Below are 13,844 nucleotides of genomic sequence, written 5' to 3'. Positions count from 1 at the left end.
GTATTTCTTAGGACCATGTCATTAAGTGACATATTATGTCACTGTGGAACCCATACCCTCCCACTGCAAGGTGTGTCCAAAAGACCTAATACAGCAGGCAGGATGCAGGTGCCATGAGCAGTAAACCCCCAGCCCTCCTCACCCAAGCCTCCTGGGCCAGCCAGCAGGAACTCCTGTCTGCCTATCCTCTTGACGATGGGTGGCTTCTCCTCACTGCAGTAGGGAAACAGGTCCTGGGAAAGGCCTGTGCTGTAGTTCAGTATGATGTATTGTGTGGTCAAGGCCAGGCACAAGAAGTAGCCATCCACAGCCACAGCAAGAGGCTGCTCTGGAGTGGACACTTCCTTGACAATCTGTACTCGGTCCTCGTATACCAGAAACATTTGGACGGTCCTGCGCTTCACGGAAATGATGCACACCTCCACGCAGAAAGGGTCCCCATTCACAGGGTTCTCATTTACTGCAAATGTTGTAGCCCCTTTGATGCGGGCTCCTGAGGGGACTGGCTCCAGGTTCAGCATGTTAACCAGGGTTATAGAGTTGTCACAGAGCACCAGCAGCCTATTGAGAGCTGAGGCTGCACACAGCTCGTTCACAGGTTTCTTGAAGCCCAGGTGTCTGTGTAGCTGTTTGGTGGCAATGAATGTAGCTGTCCCTGTAGGTGTGGCCTTCTCCTCCAGCAGGAAGTGGTAAATGAAGCAGTCACTGGTGCCGACATAGAGATTCCTGCCACAGCACTCCACACACTCAATGCTGATGTGGTCTCTGTCACCCATCAGCAGCTCCCGTTCCACTGCAGAGACCAAGGTGAAGGCTTTGATGTTCATCATGTCTACTGGGTGATCTGTGGGAAGACAGGTAGAGTTTCAATTTTACAGGAAGAGGGAAGAAATAGAAACAAGAAGCTGTGAGGAAGATGCACTGATTCCCCACCCATTATCTCAACTGAAGAATCTGACACTGTTAGAAAACAGAAAGAAAAGAATTCTCATGGCCAGCTTCACTGGGCAGCTGGGGACCCTGGGAAGAGTACACATGTGTGCTTAGGATGACTTGACCTTCCACTCATTCCCAAAAGAGTTGAAACTTCCACAGACTTTTCTCCATTGTTCCTGATAGATATGCTGATATGCTGCAGATAGAACACACACACACACACACGCACAGACACACATACTCATCCACAGACAATGTGAAGAGTACACTTCTGAAAGAGGCAGTAGGAGACTCATCAACTTCTTCAGTGTCTACAGCTGCTTGTCTGTCTGTTCGAGAGAGTATCCCTGTGTGCTCCTGTCCGTGAGGCATGCTCCAGTGCCACACTTGTCTCTAGGAGTAAACACATTCACATTGATAGCAAAGATCTGCTTCAATCCTGGTCTTCCAGGTGGTGAGAATTGCTCAGTAAGTTTATGAGTGAGTCACTGGGATGGCAGTCACTGGATAGCCCTACTGGAAGAAAAGCACCCTGGGCTTCCTAAGGTCTCCTCTGACAAGGACTCTGGCTTTACATTCCAAAGATGAAGAAGCTGCAGAACCACTAAACAGCCTCTCTTGGCTTCTCAGTGTAGAAAAGCAGCTTCCAAGTATAACTTCTAACTCCTGTGAGGGGCAGGGCACCAGCAGATTTAGAGGGAACATAAAGGCTGATAGCAGTGATAGAGACCATACTCAGGCAACACAAGAAAGCTACCCAGGGATGGAATAGGATCACTTTATGAGAAACTAATCCCAGTTCTTTGATACATTCCTATGAAGGTTGGAAGACCTCAGAAATTAGTTACTTCAGGGAAAGTAAGGAGTCCCAAAATGTCTCTGATGCCTTTCCACTCAAAGATTCTATGTGACAGTTTTATGCACCCCTCCTCTATAGAGTCAATGGCAGGTATTTCACATCAGACTATGACTCCCTTCCCTGAGTCTAAAAGCCCAAGAGGGAGGACTGTCTGTGCAAACACCTACCATTTCATGTCTATCAAACTGAAACTGGAATGTCTCTCCCCGGGTCATGAGTTCATATGTCATCTTTCTTGTGGTGGTAATGGAAGGTAAGATGGCTTTGAGATTAAGGCTTGAGTGTGAGGATATGGGCTTAGTGCCCTTCACAAAGAAGGCCAAGAGCTGTGTGTCCCTTGTGATGATGTAGCACAAGGAGCCTCTAGGAGGACAAACCCTAACCAGAAACTCTGATCAATACGGCTCTATTGCTTACATATCACCCAGGCCATAGCACTATGTTGTAGAAAGAAAAAAACTTAGTTTTTCCAGTCTTGGTCTGCATATCTGCAAAACGAATGTAGAAACAGCAGCCCTTACTTCACAAGACCGAGGCAAAGTAAATCTGCTCAGGTATGGTGTTTACTCCCTGGCACACAGCACCCTGAAGCTCTTCATTTCACCATGAAGACTAACTCCTTTTCTTTGTGAGGGGCTCTGCTGCTCTCAGCCCCTCAAACAGCTTTATTTCCTAACCTGGGCTCCAAGAAAGAAAATGCTACCATGCTCTGTTCTCAGATATGGCTATCTCACTGACCTGCATTGAAGGACAGAGGGAAACAAGAATTGCTGGTGTGCACCTGAAATAACACACTCAGAAGGGAAGAGGTGGACTACCACAAGTTCAATGGCAGCCAGGGCTACAAAGTAGGACCCTATCTCATAAAAGAAAACACAAGAGCAAGGGAAGGGAGAGGAGGGAAAAAAAGAGGTGGGGCTACTTACTTCTGCCTTCCACCCCCCACCCCTTCCCCCATGCAAGCTAGCAATCCCAGCAGCTGGGGAAGCTAAGGAGGGAAGATCACTCACCAAAGCTACCTATCTGTCTCTAAGCCACAGGACTTCTCAGAGCCCCAGGGACAGCTAGAACCCATACTGACCTCTACAAGTAATTTCTGGGACACACAACTTTCTCTCTTCTTTAAAACAACACCATCTATTTGTCAAGACCAAATAGAATCACTAGAACCCACCTAGACAACTTTCCCATTTAAATGATAATGAGTAAACCACAGATATTGAAATGTAGGCTTGGAGACATCTAAGCCTGTAAAAAATACAAAATATGCTTCCTTCATTGGTTGATCAGTCAGGGCTGTCTTTTAAAATGGCAGGACAAAGTGATTCTGCCAATTAAAATATGAATTGTATCTCATACTTTTTGGAAAGAACAGAAAAACAAACTTTGGGCACCTACAATCACAATTCTCTTATTTAACATCATAAGGCAGGTTGTATATAATTCTAGTCTCTATCTTCCCTCAGCATAGAGATGAATTATACACATCTGCCTTGAAGAATATCATACAGAGTCAAAAACCTCCTGCTTAGGAAGGGGGCAGGGAAGAGAGGAGGGAGAGGAAACTGTACAGCAAGCACATGCCTTATTTAAAAAAAAAAAACAAAACATACTTCTATGGCACTTAAAACCAAATGCAGTACTGTCCAAATGCCAGCTCAAGTCTTACTGATGACAAGTTTTCTAGTAGATATCTCTAAATTAAAAAAAAAAAAAAAATTCAGAGGGCTGGAGAGGTGCCTCAGTGGTTAAGAGCACTGGCTGCTCTTCCAGAAGGGCCAGATTCAGTTCTCAGCATCCACATGGCAGCTCACAACCATCTACAGCTCCAGATTCAGGGAATCTGATGCCTTCTGATTTTTCTGAGCAACAGGCACATGGTAACAGACACACAGCAGCCAATACACTCATATACAAACTAATACTAATAAGGTTTGGTTTTTTTTTTTTTTTAAATTAAAAGCCTGCTCTTTTCTCTCCATGTTGCTATTTGAGACAGGGTCTCTCATAGCACAGGTTAGTCTTGAACCCCAAGCCTCCTCCTTCACTCCCAAGTGCTGCTACTACTAGGCATCTGTCACGACAGCTGCTAAGAGCCTTCTCTTTTAATTAAGCAATAGTTTATAAAAAGAAAAGTTGGATAGTGGCAAGTGAAAGATGACCGACTGCACAACTCAAAAATGGTTTATTCTTATAAGCAGCAGCAGTATTCTTCCCGTGATCTAGTTCAAAGGATGTATTTGTGTAGCTGAAATAAGAATTACAAAAAGATAAACATTAGGCCACACATCTGTGTTATCATTAAGTCCAACTTGCAACAAGTTCCTCTTGGTGTGTAAACAAAAAGTTCTAAGGCTGGTGACTTGCTTCCCAAGGGCCTCACAACTTCATGAAAGAAATAAGACTAAAAAAATACATGGGAACTAAAGAAATATTGCCTAAAGGCCAAAATAAAGGTCTTTGTATTTTGCTTTTTATATCACCTTTTTAAAACTAGGTTTTTTTTGAGAATTTCATACAATGTGTCCTCTACCCACTGAATTAACTTTGGGTCCTTATTTATTTATTTTACTCATCAAGTCCAATTTGTGTTGTCCATATATTCTTGGATGTGTGTGGCCTGTGGCCTACTTACCACTGTAAAATCTTTTCTACACAGACACACACAGACACAGACACACACACACACACACACACACACACTGGCCCTACCTTATAAGGATTCCCTCCTCATGCTGCTACCAGATACCAACAGGCTAACACACACATTTTTATATAAATATACCAAATATATACATATATAAATATATATATTTGAGTCACAAAACATGAAGATATCTAGCTGGTATTGAACTGGAAGCTTCATTCCTATTGGCTGGCTTTCATAGCACTGGAAGGGACTAATGCAATGTAACAATCTTTTTTTTTTTTTTTTTTTTTTTTTTTTTTAAGATTTATTTATTTTATGTATGTGAGTACACTGTCACTGTCTTCAGACACACCAGAAGAGGGCATCAGATCTCATTACAGATGGTTGTGAGCCACCATGTGGTTTCTGGGAATTGAACTCAGGACTTCTGGAAGAACAGTGGTGCATTTAACCTCTGAGTCATCTCTCCAGCCCCCGCAATGTAACAATCTTAACCATTATTCTCTACCAACTTGAGATTATACACCTTGTCTTTGAAAAATACTGCCACTAATGATTAAATGTGTCTTTACTATAGGACCAGAGGGATGACTCACCAGGTCAGGTTGCTTGTTGGCAAGCAGGTGGACCTGAGTTGGATCCCCAGACCTGACATGGTGGAAGAAGAAAATCAGCTCCCACAAGCTTGTCCTCTGATCTCTACATGCACACTGCGGCAGCATGGCCTCCTCTGCAAAAATAAAACTTAAAAAAGAAATTCTAATGTACAAATATTCTTTCTACTAATGAATACAAAAACATTACTGTTTAGCTAGCCTCTTAGGTGCTGCTGTAAGAACTGGTTGCTTTGGGTAGTGAACTTATTCTTTATGGTTCCCTATGGGTTCGGTACCAGAGAATTTGGTATTGTCCATTTTTGTAAAGATGCCTACTCTCTTGCCTTGGAGACAACAGTTTTGTGGGCGTCTCAGGCCTTGCTCCTCTCTCCTCATGGCATACAGCCAAGGTCAGCAGCTCAAATATGAGGTAGGTATGAGCTATGCAGAGAGCCAGCTATGCTTTGTTTCATGGACACTGTTTCCCAAAGCAAGCACAGGGGTCTCTATGTTAAACATCTGAGAATCACATAATACAAATTCTGTATAAAAAGTCATTCTGAGAATTTAAAAAATGGAGGGTTCATATCCCCCTTTATGAAGCTGATATAAAACACATCTCTGATACTAAAGCCCAATAGTCCTTCCCCCAAAAGGGAAATTAGGCCATTCTTTCAAATAAGCATGGCCCTTAGCACCTGAGTCAACCAATCAACATACATCAAAATTAAAAGTATGGCTATGTTAGAATACTTTATTGGCAACATGTTTACAGGAAGGTCCATAAAGATAATAATATCTGTTGACTTAATTTTCCACACTTACAAACTAAAAGAGAAAACTGTCTTTATTTTAATAAATGGGTAAAATGTCAATTAAAATTCAATATTTATGCTTATGAAAAGCTTGCAAATTATTCTACTACCTAAAACAAAGAAAACTCCAATAGCAAAAGTTTTAAAAGATATATTTGTTAATTACACATGCGTGTGTGTATGTGTACATGTAAGTGCAGGTACTCACAGAGACCAGGGGGTACAGGAGCCACCTGGAGCTGAAGTTATAGATATAGGTGCTAAGAACCAAACTCAGACCCTCTGTAGGAATAGTATACTCTCAACCACTGAACCATCTCTCCAGGACTAAATAGCAAAACTTTACAACTATTTTCTTTAAAAGAAGACAAAGATGTCTATTATTAGCCTCTGTGGTAGGATAAATGGAGTCCTACCCAAAATGCTAACGTTCTAAGCTACAGCACCTGTGAATGACACCTTCTGCAACATAAAATCATCTAGATGCCTGTCTGCTAAGCACTGGGATTAAAGGTGTGGTCCACCAAGCCTGGACTTAAATTTTTCTTCACCTAGAACTTGCTCTGTTCTAGGCTGGCCTTGAATTCAGAGATCTGCTTGTCTTGCCTCCTAGCACAAAGGCTTGTCCTACCATGCCTAGATCTAAATTTAGTTGGGTGGGATCTTGCCCCAAGGTCACTACTCCCTTAATTCGATTTAATATTCTTGAACACAGAATTCAGTTCCATTTCACTTCTTGGTGCCCCTTTGTAGTGGATAGCCCCAGCCTCATGTTCTGATGGTAGTTCCATTTTCATGGGAGGGGCTGCAGAAGAGGAGCAATCAGTACTCTTGGGAACCTTCTGTCCACCTTAATTTGTAGAATAAAGGCTGGAGCCAGTGATTGGGCAGTAGAGGGGGAGGTGGAGCAAAAGGCTTAGGGGAGGAGTCAGAAGAGGAAGTCGACAGGAGAGGGAGGAGACAGAAGAGAGGAGGTGGAAGGACAAAGGAGGAGAAGAACGTGGCCTGGAAAAACCGCAGGTTGTAAGGGATCTCATAACTGGGGAATAGAGGAGTGCAATGGTAAATCTGCCCAATCTAGGCTTGCAGTTTATATCCATAAATAATTGAGTTGTGTTTTCTTTGACCGGACTTATTTGGGTTGGAGATTTACTGCAACACCCCTTTAAAATTTGAACCATATATTTTGTATTTTTCCTTTCTCAAGTTTGGTACGTTTGTTTAAAATGTTCTTCATGAGATTTAACCAGAGGACACACTCTATGATGGGCATTTCTGAGACTAATACTCAAATGTCTACATGGCATGTCTACAGGGAGATTTACAAAGATTCTATTAAAATTTGTAAGAATTTAAAGGTATTTAATTTAAAAATTATATCAGAGTAATCTGCATTTCTACACATAACAATCATAAACTTTAATCTTAAAATGTATTCAGTATAATGTATGAAAAAATCACCTAACTAGAATGTACAAGATCTCTAAATAAAACCCTAAAATCTTATTCATATACATTAAATACGTAAATTATAAACTCAGCAGTTTTTTTCTGCAGAATCTGACAGACTAGTTTTAAATTTTAAATGGAAATCCAAGGACTCTGAATTGCTCAATCTTGAAACTAAAAGATGAAATAGGACCTAGACTAATAGAAACTGCTATCAAACTACAGTATGTAATTAAGACATAAGACTAGCCAGGTACTATGGTGCCTGACTATATAGTCCCACCTATGTGGCAAGGTCAAGCAGGGAGATCATATGTGTCTAGAAGCTAGAGGCTAAGGGGACAACATATTCATCTCAAAGAGGTAAAGGATACAAAGGAAGGGAGGGACAGAAAAAGGGTATAAATAAGCAGGTCAAGTTCATACTGGGAGGAAAAACTGCAATTCATACACCTGACAATTCACATAAAAAGTTACTAAACTCCCATAAGCCAACAGAAAAAAAAAAAAACAAGAAATGCTTATTTTCCACATGAGTAAAAAAAATTCAGGAAGACACTTCACAAAACAAGGTACATCAATAACCAAAAAGAACACAAAAACACAGCCACCCTTAGATATTAGATACCAGAAAACCTTCCATTACACTGCATGAGCTGACTACACACCTACTAGAATAGCTACCATAAAAAAGACTGACACCAAGCTGAACATGGTGACACATGCCTCCAATTCCAGCACTCCAGGAGACAGGGGCAGGCAGATCTCTGAGTTTAAGGCCAGCCTGGTCTACATAGCAAGTTCCAGGTCAGCCAGGGCTGCATAGTGAAACTCTGTCTCAAAAAAAAGGAAGGAGAGGGGAGGGGAGGAGGAAAGGGGGGAGGGGAGGGGGAGAAGAAGGGAAGAGGGGAGGGAGGAAGGGAGAGAGAGGAGGAGAGAAAGGAAGGGAAGGGGAGGGGAGGGGAAGAGAGGAGAGGAGAGGAGAGATTGACTAGAGGGTTAAGAATACAGCTCAGTGATAGAACATTTGTTTATGAGGCTCTGGGCTAAGAATCTAATACTGTTTAAACAAAAGAAAAACAAAACAAGAAAGCAGAGGTGGACTCCAAGTGTCAATGGGGACACAGAACAAAGGGAAACCTCAGGCTTTGCTGGGAAGAGTTTAAGGTGGTATAATCCCCTTGAAGATTCTATTCTGTAATTTTTCTTTTTTTTATAAAGATAAACATGAAGTATTTGACTACCTCATACATTTTCTTTTCTTTAGTTTTTATTAGTTTGTTTGTTTTGTTTAAAGGTCCTCATATTTAATATGTAACTGAAGAGGCCCCTGAAAGTCTGATAATGCTACCTCCACCTCCAAGTGCCAGGATTACAGGCATGGGCCATTCTTAATGTTTTTATATGAGTATCAAGATACAGATCATGGTCTTGTTCTTAACAGTCTGAAAACAAATGAGGTTTTTGGGTTTTTTTTTTTGTTTTTGTTTTTTGTTTTTGTTTTTTGTTTTTGGGTTTTTTTTTTTTTTTGGTTTTTCGAGACAGGGTTTCTCTGTATAGCCTTGGCTGTCCTGGAACTCACTCTGTAGACCAGGCTGGCCTCGAACTCAGAAATCCACCTGCCTCTGCCTCCCAAAGGCGTGCGCCACCACCGCCTGGCACAGATGAGTTTTAGAACCATCAAGTAACACATTCGAGCTGAGCACTTGCTGTCAGAGCTATCTTCCCAGCCTAGCCATTTGTGACACATTTGTAGACTAGGTTAGGAACCATGGATAAAAACAATACATGGATGGATGTCAAAAACACTGTGGGAGACAGCTCAGTAGGTAGAAACACTTACCACCAGGCCTCGAGTCCTTGGGCCCTACGTGGTGAATAAACAACTCTGCAAGTTTTCTTCGGACCTCCACACACATGGTGCCCTGGCATGTATGTGCCCTCTCACATATAAACACAAAAATGAAGTAATAAAAAGCTTTGTATTCTATAAACTTCCACTTACATAGATTTCAAAAGAAGACAGCACCAATCCATGTTGCTTTCACTCAAGAAAACTTACTTTAGGAACATGCTGACTAAATGGTGAATGACAGAAGCAACTCTGGGGAACAGGGAGAGTCTGTATCTTGTTTAAGGCGTCTGGTGTGAAAGTGTGGAGATCTGCTGTCTTAGATTCTTTTCTATTGCTGTGACCAAACACCATGACCAAGGCAACTTATAGAAGAGGTATTTAAAACTTACAGTTTATTTAAAGCTTACAGTTTCAGAGCATTAGAGTCCATGACTATCGTGCTGAGGGGCAAAGCATGAGGTAGAAAGGAAAGGAAAGGAGAAGGGGGAAGGGGAAGTTAGTTGCTAACTGGGAATCACATGGGTTTCTAGAATCCCAAAGCCCACTTCCAGGAATAGACCCCCTAATCCTTCCAAATAGTTCCTCCAATTAGAGACCAAACATTCAAATATTTGAATCTATGAAAGTCGTTCTCATTCCAACTACCACACTTGTCAAAATTCATTAACCTGTATGGCAAGTGCCCGTCATCAGGCAGGCATACCCGTCCATCCGTATATCTAACATATACGGTGGAGAGGCAGAACTGGGAGTTCAAGGTCAGCCTAACTTACATGAGGAGACTGCCTCTTGAAACAATAAGGGGCTCACATTTGTGACCAAAGGTATCTGGATGTAATGGGAAACTGGTAAAATGCCAGGATAGGCAAAGCACATACATAGGGTTTTCCACAAAAAGATGAGATGCAGTAATAATCATGAAACTGCAGATTATCTCCGAAAGAAAGAGATTTTATTTTATGCCCCTAAGTTAACAGAACACATGGTAACTGCATGTGAGCATAAGAACAAAGCATAGTGAAAACTATAATGTTGGTGGAAGATTCCAAACTGCTAAACCTGTTCTAGCATTTTCTGTAAAGCCCTTGACATGTCTGGGTAAGCTGATGGTTCTCCCCACAGAATTCCTTTTATGTTCACAAAGAGATGAGAAAGAAAGGAACATTGATCTTGTTTGAGGTGAGAGAAAACTGGAAACACCCCAGCTTTCCTCCACAAGACACAGAACAACAAGAAAATAATCTATAGGTACAAACAAGGTTGAAGCCATTCATGGAGAGTCTCATGGGAAGAAATAAATCCAAGGGTGATGAGGCTGGGAACAGGGAGATGACCTTTAGTTTCCTAAACTGAATGTTGCTTTCATTATTCACTACATCTTCACAGATTACAAGTATTTTTCTATATGTTATTAATCATTAATTTTAAAGCTTTTTATTAGGATATATTGATTATATATAATTGGTTTCATTAACACATTTTCTTTTTTAAAATCTTTTTTTATGTATGTATGGGTATGTGTATCACACATATATACATGTTCATGTGTGAGTGCAAGTGTGTTTATGCCAAGACACACATGTGGAGATGAGAGGACAACCTCAGATGTTGGTCTTTGCCTTCCACCTTGAAGGTACCTCTTAAGCTAGCTAACCTATGAATACCCATGTACTAGTCAGGGTTCTCTAGAGTCACAGAACGTATGGAATATCTTTCTATATTGAGAGGATTATTATGACGACTTACAATCTGTAATACAACTCCCCAACAATGGCCAGCTGTGAATTGGAAGTCCAAGAATCTAGCAGTTTCCCAGTCCCACAAGGCTAGTTGTTTTAGCTGGTCTTCTGTAGAAGTAGATTCCAACAGATGTGCTGGCAAGTAAATGCAAGCAGGCGAATAAGAGTGAATATTCCTTCTTCTAATGTCCTTATATAAGTCTCCAGCAGAGGGTGTGGCCCAGATTAAAGGTGTGTACCACCACGCTGGGATCTGGGGCTTGTTCTGTCTCAGGCTGATCTTGAACACAGATCTCCTTGCCTCAGTCTCCTGGGATTAAAGGCGTGTACTACCTCGCCTGGGCCTAAGCTTTTCATAGCCACTATGCCTAGATCTCCATGCCAAGATCCAGATCAGAAATGTATCTTCCAGTCTCAAGATCTGGATCACAGGTAAGCCCTCCAATTCTGGATCATAGTTCATTCCAGATATAGCCAAGTTGACAACCAGAATAGCCATTAGACCATACACTCTCCTGTCTCGAACTCCCATCTTGTCATGGGTGTACTGGGATTATAGACGTACACTACCATGCCTGCTGGCTTTATATGGATTCTTCAGATTTCAACTCAGATCCTAGTGTTTGTGTGGCAAGTGCTCTGGCCCACTGAACCATTTCCCCAGTCTTCATTGTGACAGTCATACAAGAATATAATGTATTTTGATTGGTCAATAGAGATATGACTGTTGTGGGGGTAACCATTCACTTTCTTATTAGATTTAAACATTAATTTTTATGATACATATTTATAAAATATTTACTTTCCCAAACAAATCTTACAAATAATAAAAAAAGAATCCATTGAGTAAACTTACTAAAACTCACAGCTCACATGGTTTTCATTTAAAATTTCATTTCATGGAAGCATCTAATTATCACATATATAATTGACTGACTCACAATTTCTGTTCATCCAAATCTAGTACTTAGTTTGCATTAAATTCCCTTTTAAGGGCCATTTCTCAGATACTGAAAAGTAACTTTGGTATTTTCTCATTCCATGGTGAGTTTTGTTTGTTTTGTTTGTCATTGGCTTATGGAGTTATACTAGAAGAGAACAGAAATCAAATGGTCATTCTGACATTTGGACCAGAGTTCAGTCTGATGGGAAGGTGGGCAGCAATGTAGACCCTGGACTCAGAATGGTAGGCCATTCTGGTCTTTAAGGTACTTTATAAAGAAAGGGACAGACCAAACAATGCTTCTTCTGCAGGGAAGCCTTTTAAAAGAGATAAAGGCAAGGGTGCCCTTGGAGAGATGGAGATAAAGAGGATGGTAGAGGAAGGGAGGAGAGGTGGGGGAGAGAAGGGGGAAAGAGACAGAGACAGGGGTGATTTCTCTTCTAGAAGTAAAGGAACTGGTCAGATGTACATGTCCATAGTCACAAAGTAGAAAACAAAACTGTCCATGACAAGGCTCCCTTTAATGTTCCTGGGGCTTCCATGATGGGTTTAAGATTGTTACTGAATTACTTTAGGAGGTGATTTCTCTACCCTTGAGGGTATTAACTTAGCATCTATCTAGATAATACCTTAAAGTTAAAAGCTTTTCAAAGAGAGGGGTTTAAAGCTTGGCCAGTAGGATACCCCTCAGTCTAAGCTACTTAGAGATTGGAGCAGGATAACTACTTGAGATCACAAGTTCAAGACAAGCCTAGGCCACACACAGACACACACACACACTCCTGTGAAGAAAACTGGGACGTTTGCGCATTTAAAATATTTTATCTGGATTGGAACAAAAAAAGTTAACTTTTTTAATTAAAAAAAATGTGTATAAATGTATGTCTATTTGTTTATGCTATATGTGTGAGGTACATGCAGAGGCCAGGAGGGAGCATCTGATCCTCCGGTGCTGGAGTTACAGGCTCTTATGTGCCATTGTTGCTGAGTCCTCTGGAAGAACAGCAAGTGCTCTTAACCACTGATGCATTTCTGCAGCCTGGAAGCTGATTCCTGATAGGGTCAGAACTAGAGTCTGAGCTCTGAGAGCAGCAGCTAGGGGGGGATGTTTGGAGTGTGAACACTGGGGCTGGCAAAGGGCAAAGCACTGTGGAAAGACGGAGTCCCCAGAGCTCAAGTGTCCTACATGAATGATGGCAGTGGGAATAGTATGTGGCAGACACTCCCAGTGTCAACTGACAGTTTGAGTTCTGGCTGTGTCTTAGCCACCTCCTTGTGATCGTTAGGTGAGTTGGTGTATCTACCTCTGTATAGAGTTTGCATTCCACTGTAGGCTTCCCCAGCACTGTCATCTAGCTGCCTGAGAACAGTGTAGTTCAGATGGCTTGATCAACCACCATTTGGAAATTTGGTATTTGGATTTGGAAAGCTGAGGCTCCTTAACTCCAAAGCATAGGCCCCTTCAAGAATGGGTGGTATGTGTACATAACGTGTAGTGCAAATGCTGCTCCAAGCCTGAATGGGTACCAGGCAATGTATTCCTGAGAAGATCCTGGCTAAACCCCCTGAGAGCCCCAAGCACTAGGTTGGTCATAATTATTTCTAATTCGCTTCATTCCTTTTTTTCTTGCTCCATGTCCCTCTCTGTGTAGAGTATGTGTGTGCGCGTGCGCCTGTGTGTAGGGTGCTACTTGTTTGTTTAAGACTACTGTAGCCTCTAATTCAAGCTGATCCTCCTCTCTTGACTTCTTGGGATTACAAGTGTATAGTTGCATGCCTGGGTTCTCTGTTTTCTGAGACAAGATCTTGTCATATAGCACAGGTTAGTCTCAAACACAGAATTCTTTTTATTTAGTCACCTGAGTGTTGGGATTCCCTGACTCCACCGGCAAGCCCAGCTACCTTCCTTACAACAACTCTGGGAAGAGAAGGGATGACAGAGAACTGTCCTATGACCTGTTTAATGGTACTCAGCTTCACAGGGGTTGGCCTGAGTTTGTTT

At 41.7% G+C, this 13,844-nt stretch overlaps 1 protein-coding gene across 4 annotated transcripts in view; it reads right to left on the bottom strand.

Moving 5' to 3' along the window:
• Tgfbrap1 (transforming growth factor beta receptor associated protein 1) overlaps positions 1 to 13,844 on the bottom strand; it is a 49,050-nt gene that overhangs the window by 26,730 nt on the left and 8,476 nt on the right. For 3 of the 4 annotated variants that reach the window (XM_034522061.2, XM_034522063.2, XM_076914949.1), the window contains exon 2: positions 143 to 844. In XM_034522061.2, the coding sequence (XP_034377952.1) occupies positions 143 to 830 (688 nt within the window). In that variant the 5' untranslated portion in view covers positions 831 to 844. Of the gene's footprint in view, positions 1 to 142; positions 845 to 5,041; positions 5,190 to 13,844 lie in introns of all 4 variants that reach the window. The other variant, XM_076914948.1, reaches the window with a different exon arrangement.

This window comes from Arvicanthis niloticus, chromosome 17 (genome assembly GCF_011762505.2).
Source record: "Arvicanthis niloticus isolate mArvNil1 chromosome 17, mArvNil1.pat.X, whole genome shotgun sequence".
In the NCBI taxonomy this organism is placed as follows: Eukaryota; Metazoa; Chordata; class Mammalia; order Rodentia; family Muridae; genus Arvicanthis; species Arvicanthis niloticus.
Note: the sequence above shows the minus strand (reverse complement) of the source record. Positions and strands in the feature narration are given on the sequence as shown.